Source organism: Syngnathus acus, chromosome 16 (genome assembly GCF_901709675.1).
Source record: "Syngnathus acus chromosome 16, fSynAcu1.2, whole genome shotgun sequence".
Lineage (NCBI taxonomy): Eukaryota > Metazoa > Chordata > Actinopteri > Syngnathiformes > Syngnathidae > Syngnathus > Syngnathus acus.
The window spans coordinates 8409816-8434362 of record NC_051101.1 but is presented as its reverse complement, the minus strand read 5'-3'; the positions used below and the strand labels follow the sequence as shown (position 1 = coordinate 8434362).

The 24547-nt window shown below is 38.9% G+C and overlaps 1 protein-coding gene across 1 annotated transcript; it reads right to left on the bottom strand.

Annotated features, from left to right (window-relative positions):
• Positions 1–348: 348 nt before the first annotated feature.
• On the bottom strand, positions 349–21984 carry slc6a3 (solute carrier family 6 member 3). Its single transcript, XM_037274106.1, has 16 exons — positions 21683–21984; positions 20660–20782; positions 19751–19961; positions 19108–19239; positions 16850–17066; positions 16279–16417; positions 15949–16083; positions 15137–15240; positions 6727–6851; positions 5501–5613; positions 5004–5132; positions 4723–4822; positions 2857–2957; positions 2022–2189; positions 1841–1912; positions 349–1718 (listed from the first exon to the last, which is right to left on the bottom strand). Exons 2-16 carry the CDS (start codon positions 20744–20746, stop codon positions 1695–1697), a joined length of 1857 nt encoding a protein of 618 aa, XP_037130001.1. The 5' UTR covers positions 20747–20782; positions 21683–21984; the 3' UTR covers positions 349–1694.
• Between the last annotated feature and the right edge of the window lie 2563 nt (positions 21985–24547).

The window sequence follows — 24547 nt, the reverse complement described above, 5'->3', positions numbered from 1 at the left end:
AAAGTAAACACTTTTACACACATACGCACGTAAGGACACACACACACACGCACGCATGCACACACACATGCACACACGCACACACACACACACACACACACACACACACATACATACATACATACATACATACATACATACATACATACATACATACATACATACATACATACATTTTCAACACTGCTTATAGTTTAGTCTATATACCATAAATGCAATTGACATCCATCGTAACTATCATAAAATACAATACAATAAAATCTCTCAACACCACATAAACTCATAGGCTACATAGGCTATCAATATATAATTTAATTTACATTTCACACCACCCATTTACCTAATCAGCAAAGAGCAGCCTTTAAACAGTCTTAAGAGTGCTATTCGATGACTAAAATTAAAGCTTTTCATTGAAACAAACTATCATATTAGGGATGGAATATATAAACATGAACAAGTAACCAATAATATGGTAGCTCAGTGATGGTTAAATCTAATGTTTTCAGAGTCTTTGGTTGTTTAAATTAACAGTCTGGATACTACATGTGTTATTTTGAGTGCTAATGCACATAACATTTCATGCCACATTATTTATATTTTTATTATAATGACATTACAGTCAAGTTATGACTTCTATTGTGGCTAACCCATAAATGAACCATTTTCAGTTCATTCTCTCTAAGGACAAAATACTATCAAACACCCGACTGATGATAGTGTTGATGTGCCAAACATACTAAATTGGAATTATATTACAACTTAATAATTGTAAAACAGCTTTTTTTCTTCACAATATTGCAATTCTATTCTGATAATATTTTATGTATATATTTTCATTTTATTCTCATTATTATGTTATCTACTTTTTTATATTGATGATATTTTATTCTGTAGTTTTAATATTTTCAAACTGCTATCAAAGGCATGTTAATTTTATCTGAGCATTGAGTTTTAGAAAGTCTTGTTGGGATTGTTTCATCTGAATAATTTCTAATATTTATTTCCTATAAGACCATTTAATGTATACATTTTGTGAAATATTTGAAATGAACAGTTTTAACAGTCATTAAAATAAGACAGTACGTCATTCGAATAAATAGGCTTGTAAACATTTCAGAAAGTTGTAATCAACATTTGGTATGTTACAACCCTAAATAGTAAATAAATATTTGCAATTCCATCATCATTACTGAGATCATTTAACATAAAATCTAATTAGACTCCTCAAGAAATCAAATTATAGTACACTGTATCACATCCATGTTGATTTCATCATGCATGCTACTGAAAATATCTATAACAGCAATATTAGTAGTCTTCTCTGTCCTGTTATGATGCTTTGTCTGCTCCTCTAGATCTACAAAGTTAATTTATTACATGCAAAATGAAGATGACCAACATGCCAAAGTTAGACAGCATCTTTTTGAAGACTACTGTATTCAGAGAAGATGCAAGTTGAACACCACAGTACCAGTTTCCAGTTCACTGATGTCAAACCAAAATGGGTTTACGCACAGCTTTACACATGCACAGTTGAAATTAAAATCACACTATAATTTCTTACAAGTTTTTTTTCTGGCACTTTTAAATTTCTCTTGCTTTTGAGTCCTCCTCTCACCTCTTTGTCATATTTCAGACCTTTGCTGTGCATGCATTCATCCACCCTTCCTTCATATACATTTTCACTTCAGCATTCAGACAACCAGCCAGTGATGAAGCTATGGGAGAACAAAACAAGGCAATACATTACACAAACCAACAATAGTCAAAAGATCAATTAGTTAATTGTAATACTTTTGATGATGAAAATGTATTGTAACATGAACAAATCCATACGTACTGTGAACTGACGAACTTCGCCATTGTCTACCAAATGGTGTTCTGTCTCTGGGGTGATGGCATAAGCCAGTCTCTGCACCAGTAGAAAGGTGGATGACGTTAAGTAAAAAAATAAAGCCAAGTGTAATTATATTCTGCCAACACTACTGAAACATGAGAGTGACAAAGTGGCTCAGCCTTACATTACAAAACTTTCCAGGTAGGCTACAAAGTTTGTAGATGGCGTAAAGGGGCACCATGGACATCGATGAGATGGCCAGGCACCATCCAAGCACATTAGCCCAGGGAGGAAACGTGTACGTGCCATAGTTGGGGGCGTTGAATGTTGCAAAGCTCACTACCACCATAAACTAAGAAGAATTGGGCGGAAGAAATCATCACTTCATCAGATCCAATCACATTCCCAAAGATATACAAGCTAGTATGTTAATCGAATATGCTAAACCAGGGGTTTTCAATTGATTTTGTCCATGGGACCATCATTTTAACCAAGAAGCAACTCGAGGACCACTGCTTTGGCGAAATATTATTTTATTTTGCACCGAAGGAGGATAGACCTATACAGGACATTCATTTGCATCTGCATGTCTGTTTTTGGAATCTCTGCTACATTTGACATAATTTGGATGGGCAAATGATTCACAAAATTAGCTATAAAATACATCAAGTCAAAATAATGATTCAATTTTATTTTTTAGAAATTTTACAATTATTTTCCATTTCCAATTTTGCGGACCACCTGCAATACTGCCACGGACCACTAGAGAGCCACAAACCACCAGTTGACGATCACTTTTGCATTATTAATCAATACCAAAGAAGGTAGTTCTCAGTTTTGCATTGACCCCTGTGCTAAACCGGCCGTAAATGTGAATTTGACTGTGAATGCTCCAATTTGTATGTCATATTTTTTGTTATTTTATGGTAAAAAAAAAAAACTCCTGCGAAAAAGGTCAATAAATCAATAAAAAACAATAAATCTAACAGTGGCCTATAACACTGGTACGAGTTACTCACCAGTAGAAAGCAAGGGCTGACAAATTTCCAGCACAGCCTCCAGTATCTGCCTGGCCTGTGACCAATCATTTCCTCAATGTCATCACTGAATCGGTCCACACCTGGAACACAAGCAGACACTCAGAATTTATCCAATAACTCAGTCTGGGACAAATTAAAAAACACAGTCTAGCACTGACTAACAGGAACAATTCCGTTACCTTATGTATGTGTGTGAGTGTGGATTCAACATGTTCTCATAACAATTTGGTAGGAAAAAGTATAAGCAGTGTACTTGGACTTTGCCAGCACCGTGTACATGTACAACTTCACTACCCCTCTTCACTTCATCCTTAATACGTACACAGTATGACTTACAATATCTTCAGTTGTCCACTAAATGCAGTGCTTTACTTTGTAAGAAATCCTCCTAAATTCAAATTTTAATAAAGTGTCTCAAAGTGTATCTTTTGGGGTAAATTTCTGAATTGTTTCAAAAATACAATCGCAAGTTATAAATGATACAACAACAGTTCACTTTCCAGAGCTTTCTTTCCCAGAAGGCATCTCTTGCTGCTGAGGTTTTTATTGAGATGGACACAAGAACGAAAGACCACAGTGGCCAGGGTTGAAAGGTTCTTGTCAAAGCTATGAGGAAAGGGGGGAGGAAAAAAGAGGCTCACCGAAGCCTCGGGCTTGATTTATCAGGCCTGCCAAGGTTGAACCCCACCAAACCCAAGATAGAAGTTCAAGTCTGTCTTTTTTTTCTGACCTTCAGATTTTGTTTATAATAATTTTTGCATGCTGCTGTTTAAAATTTTCAATCAATCAGACACAAACAGTGTTCACTGCATACGTATATAGTGGCATGTATTAATTAATAATGGATGAGAGAATGCAAATTCAATTAAAATAAAGTTGAGAATTTATTGCTCACTTTAGAAAACCCTGCACGCTATTTCACGTAGTCACAAGAACGACAACATATTGTAGATGTGTAGTATACAACTGAAACTAAACTACATGTAACAATATGGATGACCTGGTAAAATTGAGTACTAAAATTGGATTGAGGTCATTTCACTTATCAGCCATCTGAGTAGATTATGACAAATGGGAATTTCCTGCATCCCACATGCAGTTACCTAATCTGTACCAGCACTGCTGAGTAACACAAATTAACACAGGCAGAAGTCAAGTGTCGTGCAGAACCAAAACAAGGGTATTTATGTACAGAACTCTAATTTAATACTTGCATAACAGCAAATAAATTAGCAAATAATAACTGAATAACCAGGACAAATTTTCCTTCATATCTTTTTTCATTTAATCGACTTTTTTTTTTTTTTTTTTAAAAACAAGAATTACTTCTAGTGAGATTATTGTTACTGTATTTTGTCATTTGTTGTTTAAAATTTCAGAATTTCTTTTCATCATGAAAGCGACGAAGGTTTTCTGCTTTTATGTTCCAGTAAATGGCCACAGTAGTTGTTTGCAACAACTTTGCTCTTTATCTTTTCTACTTGTTTGGAGTGGCATATTCAAAATCGAGAGAGCCACTATTGATTGCCATTTCCTGGAGCCTTACAATGGCAGTCACAACATGATGACATGATAATGATCATTTAATAGACAGATTATGCCTCAAGCAGGAGGCACAATGAGGTGGCCAGAGACTAAAGTGGTGAAAACCATTAGTGTGTGTTGACATTTTTGTTTCTTTACACTTAGGTCTAATAGAACTGGGTTACATTGAGTCACAGCACGTCTATACAGACAGATTTTTCATCAGAGCCCTAATAAAACATTGGCATTGCCCGCCACGACAACATGAATGATCTTTTCTTCTCCTATCATTCTATTTCTCAGTTTCTCACTTTCTCTTACCGTAAAACCATGCAATACCGATAGCTTCAATAAGCACTCCAAACAGAATGGATGTCCCTGCGGCAAAGTGGTCCAATAGAGTAAACACATACATCCCACCCTAGATTGACAGAGAGAAACAGAGATAAAGTAGTCATACTGAAACGAGTGATATAGCATGCAGATTGAAGATCTCGATTACATAACCAAACTTCACATTTCATTAGATTATAACAATTCCAGAAAATATTAGTGGTAGTAGTACCACACCCCCTGAGTAGCAGTCTCTGCATGATACTTGCATTTGTAACGCAGAAAAGAGAGATGAGGAAAGTGGCGGACACAATGAAGAGGGTGAACAGTTCTCTGTGCTTATGGAGGCATTTGAATTCATCAATCAGACCAGTAATGACAGACTCCATTCCACCCATCTAAAAAGTACAACAAAAGAAGAGAATAAACACTAAAACTGTCTTTTACACAGCTGCTCAAATGCACATCCAAAACACCGCACATTAAAAGACATTCTATAATGATGTTAACTTGTCCTTGGTTACACAGATTGGCAAATGCCTTTTTCTGATGGATCAATTTTTATGTTCAACAGGGGAGTTTATGCGGTTGAACAGACCAAGGTTTAAGAGGGCACAGGCAGAAAGAATAGAGAAAAACAGGACAATAGCAGAATAACACGATATATAATTATTTTAACATTAGATATTTGCAGAGGTGGGCATCGTCCTCCATCCCTGACCCACGTGTCCAGTGTAGTTGTAAAAGAAGGTGACTGCATACTCACGGCACTGTCGATGCCTAGTGTCAAGAGCATGATGAAGAAAATGACTGCCCACACCGATGACCCAGGTAAAGTGGCAATGGCTTCTGGGTAAATAACAAACACCAATCCAGCCCCTAAACACCAAAAATTGAATAAATCATCAAGTCCAGTACAAGAGCTGTTTAAAAAATATGATGTGGTGTAAAAATTCACTACATCTTATTTTGTGGTCTACCAGCATAATATCTTGCTTTTCTTGTAACAAAAAAAGAAAGAATTGGAAGCAAACCCTGCAAAACAAGATTTTTTAAATCAATACCTCTTGATAATGTCTGTCAACACAGGCCATAATTGTGTTTGTAAAGGCAGAATTTGTAAAACATTGTATTTGATTCCATTACATTGTGCATGATTTATGCTCACTGTTTAGTATATATTGCAGCCAGCATTAATTTTTTGTGTAGAATTGTTTGGTAACTCTGAACCTTAATACTCTTTCAAGAGGTTAAATGATATCAAAGCTTATCACGGAACCATGGTGGTACGTATTACACACATACAGTAGAAATCGTGCTCTGCGGGTTCAGCACCACAGACAGCTCCAATATGCTGTTGACATAGTGGCAGCCAAAGACTGTAACTTGAATTAAATTCAGACGGATAACCAAATGGCCCTTACCTCAGTAAAACTATCAACGGGAGGATTTATGATGTTTTGACAGGAAGTGGACAGACAATTTAGAATTAACATAATCATGCAGTTGTTTTCAACACTGGTGCTTTTAAAAGCTGCTGTCTCAGTCCAATACTGTACCGACCTTTTACCTATGATAGTGTTGTAAAACATCATAACTTCACAGTGATTTTTTTATATGCTAATTGCAGAGACCTGTCTGTTTGGTGTTTCACTGACATTTTGATTGTTACAAAAAAACAGCTAATATTTGATTGACGTGTCTCAAGTTCAATGGCTCATCTACGAGTAATCTAATCAATTTCTACAGATCAGGAACTGAAGTTTTTTTTTTTAGTTTGTTTATTTACATTTCTGAACCCCAGTGTGTTTCTTCTACTTACGTAGATGCACAATATGTAGTGGTTCTGAATCATCTGTTAGCAATAAGCATTACATTGAAAACTTTATAAATGACGAAAATGCATGAAAAACAAATGCTTTAAAACAAATTGTAAATATTCTCACTCAACCCAAACTGTTATTTTTGTGTGTCATAAAAATAGCAGCATACCGTCTCTTGCAACCTTTTCCAGTGCCACATTGTGCTTGTATGACATGTAGCCAAGGAAGGAGAAGACAACAAAGCCAGAGAAGAAGCTGGTCAAAGAGTTAATGGAGCTCGTGATGATGGCGTCCCTGCATCATTCAAACCAAATCAGATGAAGATTGAATATGGAAAGAAAGAATGCAGAATGAGTTAATACTAACTAACATAATACAACATAATTAGTCCGTCATCATTGTTAGAAAAATGTATATATATATATATGTTATCATGCGTTCTCTAATCAATGCTTTACCGCAATATTACTGCAATATATGCTTGCTGTTTGGCCTTGCTGTTTTTATGATGTACCACAGAAGAGAAAAGTTACGGCTGGGTCAGGAGAGAGGTTACAGCTGGGTCAGACAGGACCAGCTGACAACTCAGCAAAAAGAAGACATCTACCGAGACAGTTCCTTTTTAACAAAGACCACTTTGTTAAACAACATGCCTCATTGCTGTCTTGCACCTCAGATGAACCTACAAGTGACCATCATTGTCAGGGTTTTCCAAACTATCTTGATCGTAAGATTATGTCGGAATGTATGTATCCAGTAATAAATAACCTAGCTTGTCCCATTCTACACAATGTCGTAAAGCATCCCTTGCTATGTTTTGACTAGAGGTCAAAGGTTTTCTTCTCTATCCAGGCCACTCAAATTCCTCTTCCCACATGTTCTTATCAGTATGTAAACACCTAGTGATTTCTTCCTTACGAGGCAAAGCCCACATGCGTTCCCCCTCCTCTTTTAGGGGCTTTTGTCTCACGATTTGTGGGTAGGGCAAATCCCAATAAAAAGAGCGGGAGTGCATACAGATATTTAGTGTAGTGAGATTGTTGTGAAGCTATCTGTACTGCACTCCTCGCGAGAAAAGACTTAATATTCTGTCTCACTTGTGGTTTGTTTGCTGTTGCTCTTCTCTTGAAATTTGTTCGGTCAGCGAAAAAAACCTAACAGAAATTGGGGGCTCGTTCCGGGATCTCGACACACCTGGCGGTTCCAGCGGACTCTTCGACGCAGGCGAAAATCCTCGGCCGAGGTAAACAAAAGCCCTTTGACGGGACTGTCTCGATCAGTCCGGCTGGACACCGGGAGGGTTGACGAGATCTTCCGAGGAGGAGAATCAGCAGACCGTGAGTAGGAATATTAATTCTACTAAAAAGGAATGAATGAGCAGTGACAAGAGGTCACCTAAATGAATGAGCTGTGACAAGAGGTCACTTAAAACGAGCAGTGACAAGAAGTCACTTAAAGACCTTGAGAATTCTAGACCCTATCAAGTGCAATTAGAAACAGTTAAATTCCGCAGGGGCGGTGTGGAGCCCCCTAACTTTTACGTTAGTTAAATTCCGCAGCGGGAGTGCGGACTCCTCTGTTATTAAAAATCGCGCGTGGTATGCTTGTGTACAGTTTGACTGAGAGTGATCTCATTTGAGCGCTCCTCTATATAAACACACAGGATTGTAAACAGTGGCTTTGTGTGGGTGCAGAGGCAAAAACTCTCCGCTCCCTTCGGGGAGGTGAAAGGAGACTTACCACACATCGAACTTTTAACCACTGTCCTGTGAATAAAGTTGGTTTTAGGACACTGTAGGTGCCATTCAAACTACCAACTCCAAAATTTAGAAAAATAAACCATGGGAAATTTAGATAGTAAGCGAAAGTCCCTACCCCGACATGAACTACAATGCAAAGATTGGAAAATAATTGAAAGGCAGGATCCCGACCGACTTAAAAAAGATTTCGATAAATGGGTTAAAAAATATAAATTTGAGGGAGAACTAGAAGAAGTACAAGAGCGGGAAGAGAAAACACATGCTACAAATTCAAAACTAAAGATCATAGCGAAGTTGTATCCGCAAATACATGACACACGCAAAATTGAGGAATCACCTCCTCCTTATGGGTTGATGGACAGGGCCACTAGGCAGAAAAGCCCGCTAGAAATGGATTGGTCAAAGGAAATCAGAGCAAATTATACAGAAATAGGGAGAACAAAGCAAAATGATAATGAAACCTTTGTTGAGTATCGAGTGCGCATGACAAAAGTGTTTAAAACACACAGTGGACTGGTGGAAGATAATGCGCCTCAAGGTGCTTATCAACAGCAATTAAAAAATGCCATCCACGCAGGGTCCAGACCAGCAATACAAGGCTGGGTGATCAAACATTATATGGGCATGAACACCGGAACTTTGGAGAAATACATAAATCACGCCCTCCATGCGGAAAAAGTAGTAATAGACAAACAAAAACGAAAACAAATGAAAGCTTCAAAAGACACTTTTCTGGTAGACCAGGATAGTGACACTTTTTACCAAAATGCAGGCAGAGGACAGAAAGGCCAGAGAGGGCGAGCAATGTCTAACAGAGGAGGCTTTAGAGGCCGTGGGAGAGGAGTTGTGCAACCTCCAATAGAATGCTGGAATTGCGGAGAAAACGGTCACATGGCACGTGACTGCACAAATTAACAAAGACAGTTATGATTAGGCCAAAACCAAATCAAATCAGGTTTCCATGTAATGAAGTGGGAACCTGGCTGCCAAAATTAAAGAGAAATTAGCTTAAATATACAGGAGATATTTGTGTTAAAGGGATAAAGTAAGATAAAGAAACACTGAAGTTAAAATTGGCTAAATAAATGGAAAAGAATTACAAATAGCTTCTAGAAGTAAAATAAAGAATAAATCTGACAAGTAAGACGAGCAAAAAGGTGTTCTTAGTGGGATCTATGTGGTCTTATACGTATGTTGTGCGTCATCCTTTTGTGTTGGTGTGTGTGCGTGTGCGCGCAGAGGATCCTCATGAGTGGGTGTGTATATGAGTGTGTGTGTGAGTGAGATGTGTGTTCTATGAAAGAAAAATTGAAGAATAAGGGAAGTGAAGAAAAATCCAAAGAGAGCTTGTTGTTGCATAGGCAGGAAGATGATGAAACGACATCAGCGCGGCCTCGCTTGAGGGCCGTAGCTGAGGGTGTGGACAAATGACAACAAATGTTGTGTAGAAGACATTGAAAGATGTCGAATGTGAACATGACAAAGGGCGCAACAGCAAAGCTGGCCTGCCCTTTGAGAGGGTGAGACTGATAAGCGTGCCTGCGCTCGCGCGTTGTCGCGGGGCGGGGCTGTGCGCGTGGGCCTTTGCTATGCTCGTGTGGGCGGTGGGCCGGCATCATGGTTGTTGCAGGAAATGGCCAGCCTGTGACCAATCAACATTGATGCTGCGCCCCCCCTCGCACGAGGGGTGCTATGGCTGCGGGCGACGCAGGGAAAGTGCGAGTTTCTCAGAGAATGTTTGAATATTTGAAGCAGGGTGATGCTTAAGAAAGATGTGACAATATTTGCATGAAGGATAATAGGCACTGATGAGAAAAGGAGTATAACCAAAACGTCAAAACAGAGGATGACGTTGGCGCAGCGTTGTTTGTTGGTATTGTTTGTGAGCTGTGTCTCTGTTGTTTTTGTGTTGTCTGTGTGCTGTCAGTGTTATGTGTTAAAATTGGCTAATGTAGGTGCACAAAAGAATTTGCTAGACTGTAGTCTATCTGATTTGCACCGCAAAACAAAAGCAATTTTGTGAAAATAAGAAGAAAAGAAAGGCAAGCAATTTTTTGTGGGCAGAAACTGGTCCACACTGCATTAATGCCTAGCCCTGATGAAACAAAATTTGAGAGATGGAAAGAACTTGCTTTCTGGAATTGGATGAAGCAAAATTATTAAATAACAACATTTCAAAGCTAAATTTAGAAGAAATAGTCGATTGGTTGTGTCAAGACTACACAAGTTTTTACATTTGAGAATAAGAGAGTGATTGAGTTAGTTAAAGTTAAGAAACAACAACAATTGACTATTATATTAATTTACTGGCGGTTATTTTGTTGGTTTTTATCTTTTTATCTTAATTGGTTTGACACCTTGAGGGAGAAAAGATTAGGATGTGGAACACGGGTTGAGACAACCAGTTACACACGCAAAGCATGTGAGCACTGGGACACTGAGAAGCATTTTGAAAGGTGTGTCAAATTAAATGAAGATGAAATCATATGTAGTAATACAACACTTTACTACATATGGATGCTCTAAATCAGTGGTTCCCAAAGTGGGCGGTACCGCCCCCCTGGGGGCGGTGGAAAGATCTGGGGGGGCGGCGAGGAAGAAAGGGGCGGCAGTCGATTTGTACACAACACGCCGCTCTGGCCCAGTCAGATCCGACAGCATAGACTACAAAAGCAAAAGCTCAGGTTTATAATTTCAAGCTTGTAATGTTCAGAATTGTATCTATAATAAAAACCGCACTCTGGCGGTCAACATCATCTTGAGTTCAAGTCAACATGAAATTGGGGACTCGCCAGAACGCGCCGTGTTGTGTTGAGCTGGTTAGGGCAGTGGTCCCCAACCACCGGGCCGCGGACCGGTACCGGTCCGTGGGTCACTTGGTACCGGGCCGCCAAGCCGCACAGAATTTTTTTTTATCGACGATCAATTAATTCAGGTCAAGACACTTGTTTCCATATGTGCCTTGGGGGGGGCGCTAGGAATTCACTGGGGAGCCAAAGGGGGCGCCAGCCTGCAAAAGTTTGGGAACCACTGCTCTAAATCATACAATTGAGTAAAATAAAACATACATTTTGATTTTCATTCAAATTGCTAAGATTCTTGTGATAAACAATGAGAGAATGATTGAAAGGAAACTACAAGGAACTACAACTAAGCTAGTTGTGGAAGCAGTCCAATTGCCACGAAAAATAGCTATATGCACGTGTGCAGGGCACACATGAGACTGATAAGGTGCCAAGAGGTAACAAGCTTGCGGACGGAACCGCATAGCTGTAGTGCAAAAGACGCTTCAAATTTTGTACACACAAGAAGCAGATTAAATTACTGAAACGTTTTTAAAGATGTGCAGCGACAAAGTCCATAGACTGAAATTCGATTATGGACGAAAAGAGGGGCAAGAGTGGAGAATGGTATCTATAAATGACCAGAAGACTGACCTATCCTACAAAAAGCCTATATAAATGGGCAGCAATATTGAGCCATGGTGTGTGTCACATGGCTCAAGAGGAGGGATAGTGGGGCAGTTCATTCAGCTTTATACAACATATGGATTTGATTCATATTCAAAACATTTATAAAACAAAATTTTTGTGGAGTTTGTTTAACATGTGCTAAACACAATCCACAGGGTTATAATGCCTGGTCATAATAGATGCATTCTCAAAATGGTTTGAATTGGCTTCAACAAAAACACTGAATGCCTTAACAGTGGAAAAAAAACGTTATGTAAAGAAATAATACCGAGATATGGGATTTCGGAAATTAATTCTCATGACAGGACTGGTATAAAGTGTGAAAATGTGCATGGAAAAAAGTGGAAGATCATGGACAAAATGTTTACACCTGGTCAAACTGTACATAAATATTACAAGTACTGTGGGTTTAACCCCGTATGAAAAATTGTTTGGGCGACAATATAGATTACCATGTTTCAAAACCAAGTGGGATACTAAGGATGATTCAAATTTGGCATTTACATTTTATATTTATAATTAATATTTTAAAGGCAAAAAGAACAAAGCACGTTCTCATTAAGAGCATTGAAAACGAAACACTGGTGTTCTTCCAAGGGGGAAGGGCCACATTGAATATTGATAATTACATCAACTGCCATTAAAATAGCAGAAAGGTCAGTTGAGGTGGTCCTAGCAAATTACAAAAGGGTAATTTCTTTTGAGGTAACGTTCAATCGGAAAAAGTGACCCAAAGGAAGCCTCAGAAATGCCGGGAACAAGAAAATGGAACAATGACGTTATTGCATGTAAGGTGGCTATCTTTGTTGCCATTTTGTTAACTTCAGCAATATGGTATTTGTGGGAACTAAGTCATAATGAGTAGGGGAGAGATGAGTGAACAACTTATATTGATCACTCCCAAAAAACAATGCTGCATTGTAGCAATTTAAAAGATCAATTTGACTTTTGCAGGATGATCTGCTGTGTCGGATCTGGACTGCAATGAAAATATGATGTTTATATGTGTACTTTGTCAACAACCGCTGTAGATGTTAAAGAATGGGATGATTATATCTAAAACGAATGTGGATAATTTGTTTCAGGTAACTATAAGAGTTGCTGAAAAACGAAACAATTGATTGCTAATGGCAAAACAAGCTGCAAAGACAGAAACAAAAAGTGAATATGTCATATGTATGGATTTGCGACCGATTCTTTATGTTGTATCGTTGCCATTGACCAAAGATTGTGTGACATCTGTCACATCTACTGATTGTGAAATGTGTGACAGAGCATTCTATATAGTAATATCCATTGAAAAAAGAAAAAAGAAGCCATTGCTTTCAGAGAATGTAGTCAAGCTAAATTGTATATGTATCAACATGCCAAGATCTGGGAAAAAGCTGGAAAAACAAACAAACAAAATGTCTTTAAATTTGAGAGTCGACGATGATCTGACTGAAATTGATGCAATCAGAGTCCCCAGAGGAGTTACTGATTAATAAGAATTAATTGACCAAATTGTAGCAGGATGGGAGTCTTCCATTTGCTGGTGGTGTACGATGAACAAAAACGTCGACATGATAAATTACAACCATTGCAACATGCAGAAATTGGGCAAACGGACACAAGCGGGACTTGAGGCAGTGCACGGACAGCTAGCCACGCCTTCCCTAATGTCAATCCAGAACCGCAATGCTCTTGTTATGTTGTCGTCTGAGAAAGGAAGGGTCTGCGCAATGTTCAGAGAACAATGCTGCACCTTCATCCAGAACGACACCGCCCCTGATGGGAGCCTGACGAAGGCGATTGCAAGCTTGCAATCCCTCAAAACGAGGATGAAAGAGCACAACAAGTGGATGACTGCTTTTGGGAAGTATAAAGCCCTTGTGTCCTCAATTACTGCTATACTCACCTTGTGTGGTTGTTGTTGTATTCCATGTCTCCGTGCTCTGTTTAATCGTCTCATCACTACAGCAATATCGCCCATGGAAGACAAGATGGCCGGGGTATGCCTAATGTCTGAACGCCAGCATGTTGATGATAACGATGATGATGATGGAATTTTTGCACTTGGGTTTACAGACTTCTTCCCAGATCTGGGTGTTTCCGAATGATAATATCGCAACGTTTATCCTTTCTTGGTGTAAACTTATTTGTGCTCATACTTGTGATCCTACGGCTGAAAATCTTTTTGAAGTGGCCACTTTTAGGTGATAAGATGGTCTCTGAGAACTTATGATAAAGAGGAGGGAATTGTTAGAAAAATGTATATATATATATATGTTATCATGCGTTCTCTAATCAATGCTTTACCGCAATATTACTGCAATATATGCTTGCTGTTTGGCCTTGCTGTTTTTATGATGTACCACAGAAGAGAAAAGTTACGGCTGGGTCAGGAGAGAGGTTACAGCTGGGTCAGACAGGACCAGCTGACAACTCAGCAAAAAGAAGACATCTACCGAGACAGTTCCTTTTTAACAAAGACCACTTTGTTAAACAACATGCCTCATTGCTGTCTTGCACCTCAGATGAACCTACAAGTGACCATCATTGTCAGGGTTTTCCAAACTATCTTGATCGTAAGATTATGTCGGAATGTATGTATCCAGTAATAAATAACCTAGCTTGTCCCATTCTACACAATGTCGTAAAGCTTCCCTTGCTATGTTTTGACTAGAGGTCAAAGGTTTTCTTCTCTATCCAGGCCACTCAAATTCCTCTTCCCACATGTTCTTATCAGTATGTAAACACCTAGTGATTTCTTCCTTACGAGGCAAAGCCCACATGCGTTCCCCCTCCTCTTTTAGGGGCTTTTGTCTCACGATTTGTGGGTAGGGCAAATCCCAATAAAAAGAGCGGGAGTGCATACAGATATTTAGTGTAGTGAGATTGTTGTGAAGCTATCTGTACTGCACTCCTCGCGAGAAAAGACTTAATATTCTGTCTCACTTGTGGTTTGTTTGCTGTTGCTCTTCTCTTGAAATTTGTTCGGTCAGCGAAAAAACCTAACAATCATCATGTTGATAGAGCTGACCAATGAAGACCTGCATTATACAGTATATTCCTAAATAGTAGAAATTGCTGGCATCTCCAATATCGATGAATAAAGATGCTCCAGCATTATACACAAACAAAATATAATGTATACACTCAATTAAAAACAAACAAAGCTTTAGTAAGTTTTTGTTGGAAATGTATCAGTTTGTGTGGAAATAATATATATGGCAGGTTTCAAGGAGCTGCAAAGGGTATTGTAACTCACCTGCTGCCTTGTCTGTGTGTTTGTGCCTTGTTTGTGTGTGTGTGCGTGTGTGTGTGCGTGCGTGCAAGGCAACTTCCCACGTGCGAGTCTCTTTACCTGTAGCAGTTGTTGCTGAATTTGTTGTAGCTGGAAAAGGCGATTAGCACACCAAACCCAACTCCCAGTGAGAAACAGATTTGCGTGGCGGCATCGATCCAAACCTGGGGGGGAGGCCGACAGAAAAGGTGCACTTGTGTGAAGCGGCAAACAAAAGACACAGGAGAGGAAAAAAGGCCATTATTAGGGATAATTGCAGGAAACTCATTCAACGGCAATAGATGAAAGACGCTGGTGAATACAGGGGTAATTTTGCAAATTACAGAGCCATGCATCTATCTAATCTAATTCTCCAATTCCCTGCAATGTCTCTCTCTTTTTCACACCCTTTTTTTTTTCCATATCTGAGTATTTAGTTGCAGATACTTGATGATCTCGAGTAAGGTAAATACAACGGCTGGGTTGAAATGGTTGTTTGTATGAAACCCTCATTTAATTCACCGGTTTTCTGAATAGAAGAAATAATTTCAAAGTTATGATTAGCGCCACTACGTTAACTGTTTCACGCCCTCCTTCCCTCCGTCATGGCCACATGAAGTTTCTGACCCCGAGAATGGGACCATTGACATTTTTTTCGGAAGATATTTGTGAAATTGATTATTTGAGTAGGGACAAATGCTACAACTTATATTACAATTTTTCAACTTTTATAGAAACACAATAAGGAACTAGTATAGGAAAATTTACCAATAAAGTTTAAAAAACTTAACTATATAAAAATAGATGTATGCATTGTATTTTGCAGTCACTGTTCTTTTTTTTTTCTGCACCCAAATATCCTTACTGATTCCTGTTTTCCACTAGGCTCTCACCTTGGCATCACAGAGTTTTAGGAAGTCGACAGAAAGGTAAGCCTTAATGCCATCCGTGGCTCCGGGCAGGGTGACTCCGCGGATGAGCAGCACAGTCAAGACGACATAGGGCATGGTGGCTGTGATCCACACAACCTGAGAGGGTCACAGAAGACAAATACACACATGCACACTCAGAAAAGTAGTTACAATATGCACTTTATAGACACCAAGATGGCCAGACAATAATTCAACTACTGTATCGGAGCGAGTTCAATTTAAAACACCCAGTTACATCTTTAAACCTTCTGTACACACACACAAACACAAAATTCTGTTTCAATTCCATACCTTGCCGGACGTCTTGACACCCTTCCACAGACTGAAGTAAAGCAAAATAATGACCACACCGAGACAGGAAGTCAACTGCCATCGTGGGCGACCCAGGTCATCAATACCGCTGCTGTCCTGAATATGGAGCACCCCTCGCCTATGGGAAAGAATATTCTGGTGAAAATCAAGAGTACACTGCTTCGGTTGAAATATCCCAAATTATCAGAATTAAAACAAATCTAGGAAGTGAACGATTCCTGAAGACTAACTGTGAAACCAATATGAGATATTTTAATGAACGTATACCCTTTGGGTGGGTGTCTATAATACACAATCAATTCTATGAGATATAATAAGACCTTTATCAAGGTATAAAAATGAACCTTAATGCAGATGATTTAGATTATTCCAGAGAGGTTCTGACAATAAATGCAGTCATGTCTGCTGGTGGTTCACTGGAACTAGTGCACTGCCATCTGATTATAGTGACCCCTAAGTAGTATTTATGACCAGACTCCTTCTTTCAACACACTTTTAAACAAATCTCTTTGAAATAGGGGTTAATTGCATTTTAAAATAGCCAACTTACTCAAAGTACTCTTGAGCTGGTGTGGCCTTATAAATGTCACTGATTGTGCTGTTGTCAGCCCAGTCAGAGCAGTTTGGACTATTCCAAGAGTTGTTGCAATGCACCCAGGGGAGCTCGCTGGTGAATGAGGAGAAGAGGTAGTAGAGAGCCCAAGAGATGATGACATTATAGTAGAAGCCAACATAAAGGGAAATGAGGATCACTGTAAATCCAACACCTGTGACACAAGAACGGTCATTCATCATTTAAAGTAAACAATATGACATTTGAAAGTAAAATAAATATGTAGTATGTGCATTCATTCATTGTGAATGTAACAACTGCCTGATATAACGTAGGGCAAGAATCAACAATACTGTATATTTAAGTTATTTATTGGCTTTCATTTTCAGTGATGTTGAAAAGTGAAAAATTACCAAAGCCAAATTAGAATTCAAAAGAATTGTGGAAGCAATAGTTGGGGGGGGGGGGGGGCATCTTGATGATCAGAATAATTACTGCCAATATGGGCATGTGTATGTATGCATTTGAATAATTACTGTTATCCCCCCACTGAGAGGCAGAGAATGACAGTGTGTGAAGTGTGTGATTAGAACATCAATGTCTTCTGTGGAACCCAGACGGACAGCACATGTTCACAGACAGGAGGCCCACGCTTGCACACACACACACACACACACACACACACACACACACACACACACACACACACACACACACACACACACACACACACACACACACACACACACACACACACACACACACACACAAACACACACATCCACACGCTCTCTCCCTCCTGTCACCCACAAGGGGCTTAAACACAACCATGAGCCACCTTCAGGTTGACAAGGACATTATTGGATACAGGATGGGTGTCTGGTGGCATGCTGAGAATCAACAGATGGTCTTGGTGATGGTCTGTCAATATATTTGCATGGAGACAGACCATCATCATATATATATATGTACTTATGTATACATAAGATTGATGGATGGAAATACAAAAATAGATCAATAAATACAACAAAATGAGGGGAAAAAACAAAGATGAAGTAGAAAAAAGATTTAGTAGTACCTATATACAAAAAATATATAATCCCAGCAAATTGCATCCTAGCTCATCAATATTGTTTTGAAGAGAAACCTGCAGAGATTGTCAGCAACTGTTTGACAAAAGCATCCAGACGATCGAGACAACAGTCTAAAAGCCTAATTTTCATTTGTTTTCCATCTGACTGCAATCCGAACCTGATGTTCTGGGAGGATAAACAATGCCTGTCCGTGCTTGACAAAGACAAGTGAACAAAAGGAGAACTGGCAGGCAAGTGGGTAGACAAGCAGACACACATGGACATGTAGGTATTGAAGGGAAGTCAACAAGTTGACAGTGTAGTGGGAAGGTACATGGACACATGGACAGACTTTGATGGATTAAGTGGATCACGCAGGCAAAACATGTACAGTATATATGCTGACATTAGGGTAACACCCACACAATTGAGCGCCGATACAAGAGTAGTTTTTAATATTGATAATTTCGCTGGCTAATTGAATCATGTTGCTTAGGGGAGGTCAACCATATGCTCCCATAAAATGCGAACATTAACGTTAACGTTTATGCTAACTATAGATTGTAACAGCAGAATAAATTGCTCGCTAAAAAGCTAAACAACTATAGAATAGGCTGCATGCATGCAGCTCCAAGTGATGACGTTAGTCTATTACGTTCCCAATTCTCAGTTTTGTTCTTTTTTTTTTTTTAAATCCTTTATCTTCATCTTTCCAAAGAAAAGTTAAAGGGAGGGGCAAGACAATGGTTTAGGGTTAAAAGGAAGAAATTGGATTGGGCCTTTGGAGTCAATACACACAGACACGTTTTATTTCTATTTCCTGAACAGACATGTCAATAATGCATGTTAGTAGCACTGAGCATCCTTCAGAACGGGGTGTGAGCATGTATTTCACCTCCTAAAGTGGAGACTAAAGCGAGAACCCTCTAGAATAACAACATTCCTTTTGTACCATCAAAGAAAGTAGTCAATTGAAACAGATTGTTGTAGACAGAAGTTTTGCATCATCACAAGAGCAAAGTGCAATATTGTAGCATAGTATAATGGCTCACAGTATGATTCATATTGTTAAATTCATAATTTTGACTGTTAAAATCGAGCATTATCCTTAGAAATTAGACTCAATATTAGTAGCTTTAGATACTTGCGTAATGGGTGCTGGTGTAGCTAATGTGTGTTTACCTTTAAATATGGGACATATTTTCCAGACCCCTGCGGCTCCCTCTCTGTTGTACTGTCCCAGAGCCAGCTCCATGTAAAATAGAGGCATGCCCGCTATCACCATAAAGAACAGGTATGGAACCAAGAAAGCACCTGTACACACACAGACACGTTTTATTTCTATTTCCTGAACAGACATGTCAATAATGCATGTTAGTAGCACTGAGCATCCTTCAGAACGGGGTGTGAGCTTGACGATGGCTACAGCTTCTAAACCTAATGAGAGCTCTATGTTAAACAGCCATAATTAGTGACCATAATTGTTGGAGCTAATCTATTCAGAGCAGCTGTGGTTGCTTTTTTATCCTTATTTTGATCTCTTGAAAGGGTTGAAAGAATTGGAGAAAAGAAACAGGAGATGATACACACTTACAGCCTTACAAAACGGGAAACATTCTTAATTCAAGCATGTAAAACTTCCACCTTCATTTCACCTTTGTCAAATCTCTCTCAATAAAACCACAAATGTAAACAGTGTCACCCTTCATTTCCACCTCAACTATTTTAATAGAGGAGGTTGATTTTCTGTCATACTACCCATTCCTCTCTTTTTTCCCCCCATTACATCCAACTTCCCAAACTCGTCCATCAGCTTTAAACTCACCTCCCCCATTTTTGTAGCAGAGGTAAGGAAACCTCCAGACGTTGGCGAGATCCACCGCAAATCCAATCACTGATAGCAGGAAGTCAATTTTCTTTCCCCAAGTTTCCCTTTCCGCCTCACCACTGGGGCTGGTCTGAGTCGTGGTCGGTGCTACAAGGGTGGTGGAGGTGAACTGAACTCCATTCTGCTCCTTCACAAGGATCAGCTCCACCTGGAAGGTTATATTCATGATTTACCATTGTGGTTTGGACATATCAGCATAGTTTTCTATTTCTTCCTTGACTTCTAGCATTATGTATCAGAATGAGTTTGAATAATGATACGGCATTAGAAGGTTTATTATAAAATAATTTACAAAGATGGTAAAGCTTATTTTTGACTGACTTTATTATTGCTGCTACAGTCTGATAGATGCGTACTGGTGTAGAATGCCATTGCATTGCACAGTTCACGCTGTTCAACTTGTTCTCTCATGTAAAGGAACCAAAATATCAAAACTACCTCTCAATGTAATTCGGTGCAGTTCGGTACCACAATAAAACAACAGATCAATAAAAAAACATAATTAGATGGGATGAGTACAATATAATATGTAATGAAGTTAGGCAAATGTTACTTTTACAAATGTTATTGTTCTCTCACTTTCCACACTATAATCATATTTAGCACTTCATGAACGTTTTATTTTATTTATTATTTATTATTTATGGTTTGTGCCTACTTGTTTTTGTTTTGCGTCGCCTACTTGTATGTCTCGTCACCGTGGGATGGAGGAAACGGAATTTCGGTTTCTTTGTGTGTCTTGACGTATGAAGGGATTGACAATAAAGCTGACTTTGACTTTGACAATGACAGTGTTACAGTAGAGCACACCACACGTAATACGACATGCTGAACATCTTCACTGACCTCTTTTGCACCCATAGCATTGGAAGGGTTTTTTTCTGGGGCTACGACTGATGACATCAGGTTAATCGGGACTCTATCCTTCAGCATGGAGGGGTACTCAGCTTTTGGTAAAGGCAAATGACCCTGATTATAGAAAACAAGAGGCAGATGAATGTAGAAGAAACATAATACAATGTACCTATTACCCTGGATTAATAATGAAGATCCAGGAATACGGCAAGACGCCGGAGTACCAGAGAAAACCCATGCACGCAGGAGAACATGCAAACTCCGCACAGGAAGGCCGGAGTCAAGGTTTGAACACGTAAGATTAGAACTGTAAGCCTGTCATGCTAACTAGTACCCCACTAATGCAGTCCAAATGTTATACGATCAGCCAAAATAAATTTATTTGAAACTGCTTACTGCTGTTAATTCTAAGTGTGTTGTAATTACTTTCTTTCTGGATTTGCATACAAAGAAATTATTAGAAATTATTATTGTCAAAACTCAACAGGGAGTGATGCAGAAAAGACATGGATAGGAGTGGGTGTATGTCTCTACAATGCCATGGCTGCACGCTCATTACAGTTCACACTTGTTGATCGCCATTTTGCAACCACCCAATAAAATCGGCACAACATTCACTTTTTAGATCGAGTTCAGCTTTGCTTCACTAGAATTAGCTATGAGTAGAATACGCTGTAAAATAAACTGTTACAGTCATCTGTATGAATCCCCAAGTCTACAAATTCAGAAATATAGTCAATAAATTATAAAATAAACAAACATGAAATACATATGGCAGTGTTATATTTCACCTAAGAAGTTCACTTGAAAAAAAAGGTTGTTGCCATGTTTATAGTATAACTTTGAGATTTAATCAATTTAACATCCTTTAAATTTCAAAAGAATTCACTATAAAAACCATTTATAATATACTCTGCAAACATTACTGTAAGACTAAATTGACATAAAATGTTACTATAATATATACTAGTATACATATATATGCAAACAATTATCATCTGATATAAAACTCACGGTTCACCAGTATCAAGTGAAAAGCTCCCTCAGTTGAAAATTTCGTTTGTCACCTTCCAGTTGTGTTGAGGTTCCTCACTTGGCTACAAAATAATAAATAACATTTTAACTTTATATAACAAAAATCATATAAAACTATTCTAAATGAGATGAACAAAAATAGTGCAAAAAACACAGTGTCAGATAAGGATAAGACACAAAAAGATCAAAAGAACTGCTTGTCAGTGATAAAGTGGAATCCTCTTTGGCTACCAGAAGACCGTGTGGTCTGCTGTGAGGATCTGTCTGCAGGACCACTCTTGAAATATGAGGAACAATCAACAACACCCCCCACCCCCCTCCAGTCCCTCTGACCCCTCCCTCCTCCCATCCTCACCATGCCTTTGTCTATTCGTCCTCTTCACGATCTAAGTCACTGTAAATTTCCTCTGATAAGTATTATCCAGTCTCTCTGGAAATGGAGGATGTAAAAAGAGAAAATATTCACAAGTACTTTCTGTTGAATTAACAATTCTAGAACTGTTGGTCAGATTCCAGCCCCACAAGTTACATATACATCATTCGAATCAATTTGCCAACATCAAATTGAATATGCTTGTTGATACTAACAAAACTATAGTTGCTACAATGTCGTGAAAGTAGATGTAGCACCATTAACCCCTTCATAGATCGGAGTATTTAATCAAGGTGTCAGTCCACCTAAATGTGTGGGGGTATTTTCTGACATTATGCTTATAGGACCAAATAAATTGTCATTTAATGAGAAAATTTCAGTCACATTACCTTCTTCAACAGCATCACAGTCAAACATATGAACCTAGAGCAAGTGAGTGGGAAGAGAACAATAGTCAAAAAATGAGATGAAATTTGAGGATGAACCCAAAATGTACTAAAACTTTTACAATAGAATACAATATACATACAACTTGAATTGTACAGTGTATTTTACAACTGCAGCTGTACCAAAGCGCATGTAGCAATGGAATGACCACATAGAGTGAAAACAGTGAATTTAAATAAATTAATATACAGTAGCAGATCAGTAACTATGACAAAGCTATCTATGTTGCTGACTACAAATATCTATACTTGCAATGTCCATTTGTCCTACAATAAGTACTGACACCTCGACCTCACCCATCCATCAATCCATCCATCCATTTTCTGCACCGCTTTGTCCCCACGGGGTCACGGGCATGCTGGAGCCTATCCCAGCCGTCATCGGGCAGTAGGCGGAGAACACCCTGAACAGATTGCCAGCCAATCACAGGGCACACAGAAACGAACAACCATCCGTACTCGCACCCACTCACTTGCACTCGTGTTCAATCGGCCTACCAAGCATGTTTTTGGGATGAGAAAACCGGAGTGCCCGGAGAAAACCCATGTGGGCACAGGGAGAAGATGCAAACTATACACAGGGAGGGTGGAATCGAACTCACACCCACCTAACTGTGAGGCGGACGTGCTAACCAGTACGCCACCGTCGACCTCGCCCATTTCTGGTTAATCCATAAAACAGAAGCACCAAATAACACAATCAGCCGGCTACCCACGGACAGATTTATGATCTTTATGTTTGGAATGACAGCCTGTTGCTTGCAAGCCATTCAAAATGATTAATCAGCCACTAAAGAGCAACAAAAGCACCCACACATCCTCAAAGGACAATCATCCATCAATCCTCAGGCCTCATATCAGAAATCATTGGGTCAAAGGCGTGGTGGGTGTATTTGTTTTTTTTCCCAACCGATGGTTCAGACAACTATAATCGAGTGGGTTGTTTTCATAAATGCAACAGCTGTGACCCAGAGAAAGGAAGGGCAGAAGAGGAGGCAGAGCAAGACATGAGGTGACAGGAAAAGAGAAATAGGAATGTCAGGTAAAATGAGGCAGAACATAGAGTCAACTGTTTTCCTATTTTAGCACAAATAATCCAATCATCCTCATTTGTTTATCATTGAATTTAGAAATATTGCCAGAACCTTACCTTTAGATACGAAACATTGTTACGTACTGTGTACTGGATAGAATATAATGCCGCTGCTGACATAAATCCTTCTTCCTATGTCACCCTACCTGCCGTAACATGTTCAATATACAATTCAGAGATGTGTATGAAACATCCAGAATGTCAACTGTAAGGAATTGAAACACATTCCATTTTCTATTGAGGCCATTGCCACCATTTCTGGACAATTAGAACATTGCCCCAAAACACAAACTTCCAGACAACCTGCTGAGAAACCCAGTGGGTGCTCGTATATTTAATGAACACCACCCACTTGGTTGTTATTATTTAAAATATGTTGGTTGATGTAACAAAAAATCAACTCTTCTCAACAGCATTTGTTCACTCAACTAATCAATAAAGAAGAAACCACTAAGGGTTGTCTTGGTTAATTATCTTGAGAGAGGTCAACAGGAATCAGCAAGCCATAGATGTTTGAATTTCTGAGGGTGAATTAAAATGCTGTACCCTGTCTAGAACTCAACTTTAAATGACAGGCCAATTGCACACAAACATTATAAAAGACAGTCCTGTTGAGTTTTTTTTTATTTTTTTTTATTCTTAGATCCAAGAGTCACATTTACAAGTTACATCATAGCAGTCCTGAATAGACAAATGCAAAATAGCTTGCAAGAATGACTCTACATCAAAACGCATTTCTAAAACAAAATGTGAGTATAGAAAAAGAGGTGACGTAAAGCTACAGAAGAAACAGTTGTTTAGTCCATAAGCAGAGAACCATCAAAAAGACAATCACTCTGTCAAGAGTACACAACATCTTTCGTCTTTGGCTCAATGACGGACAAACTGTTTAGCAAGCAGCATAAATACAAGTTATTCAGAGGGCCAGCGGG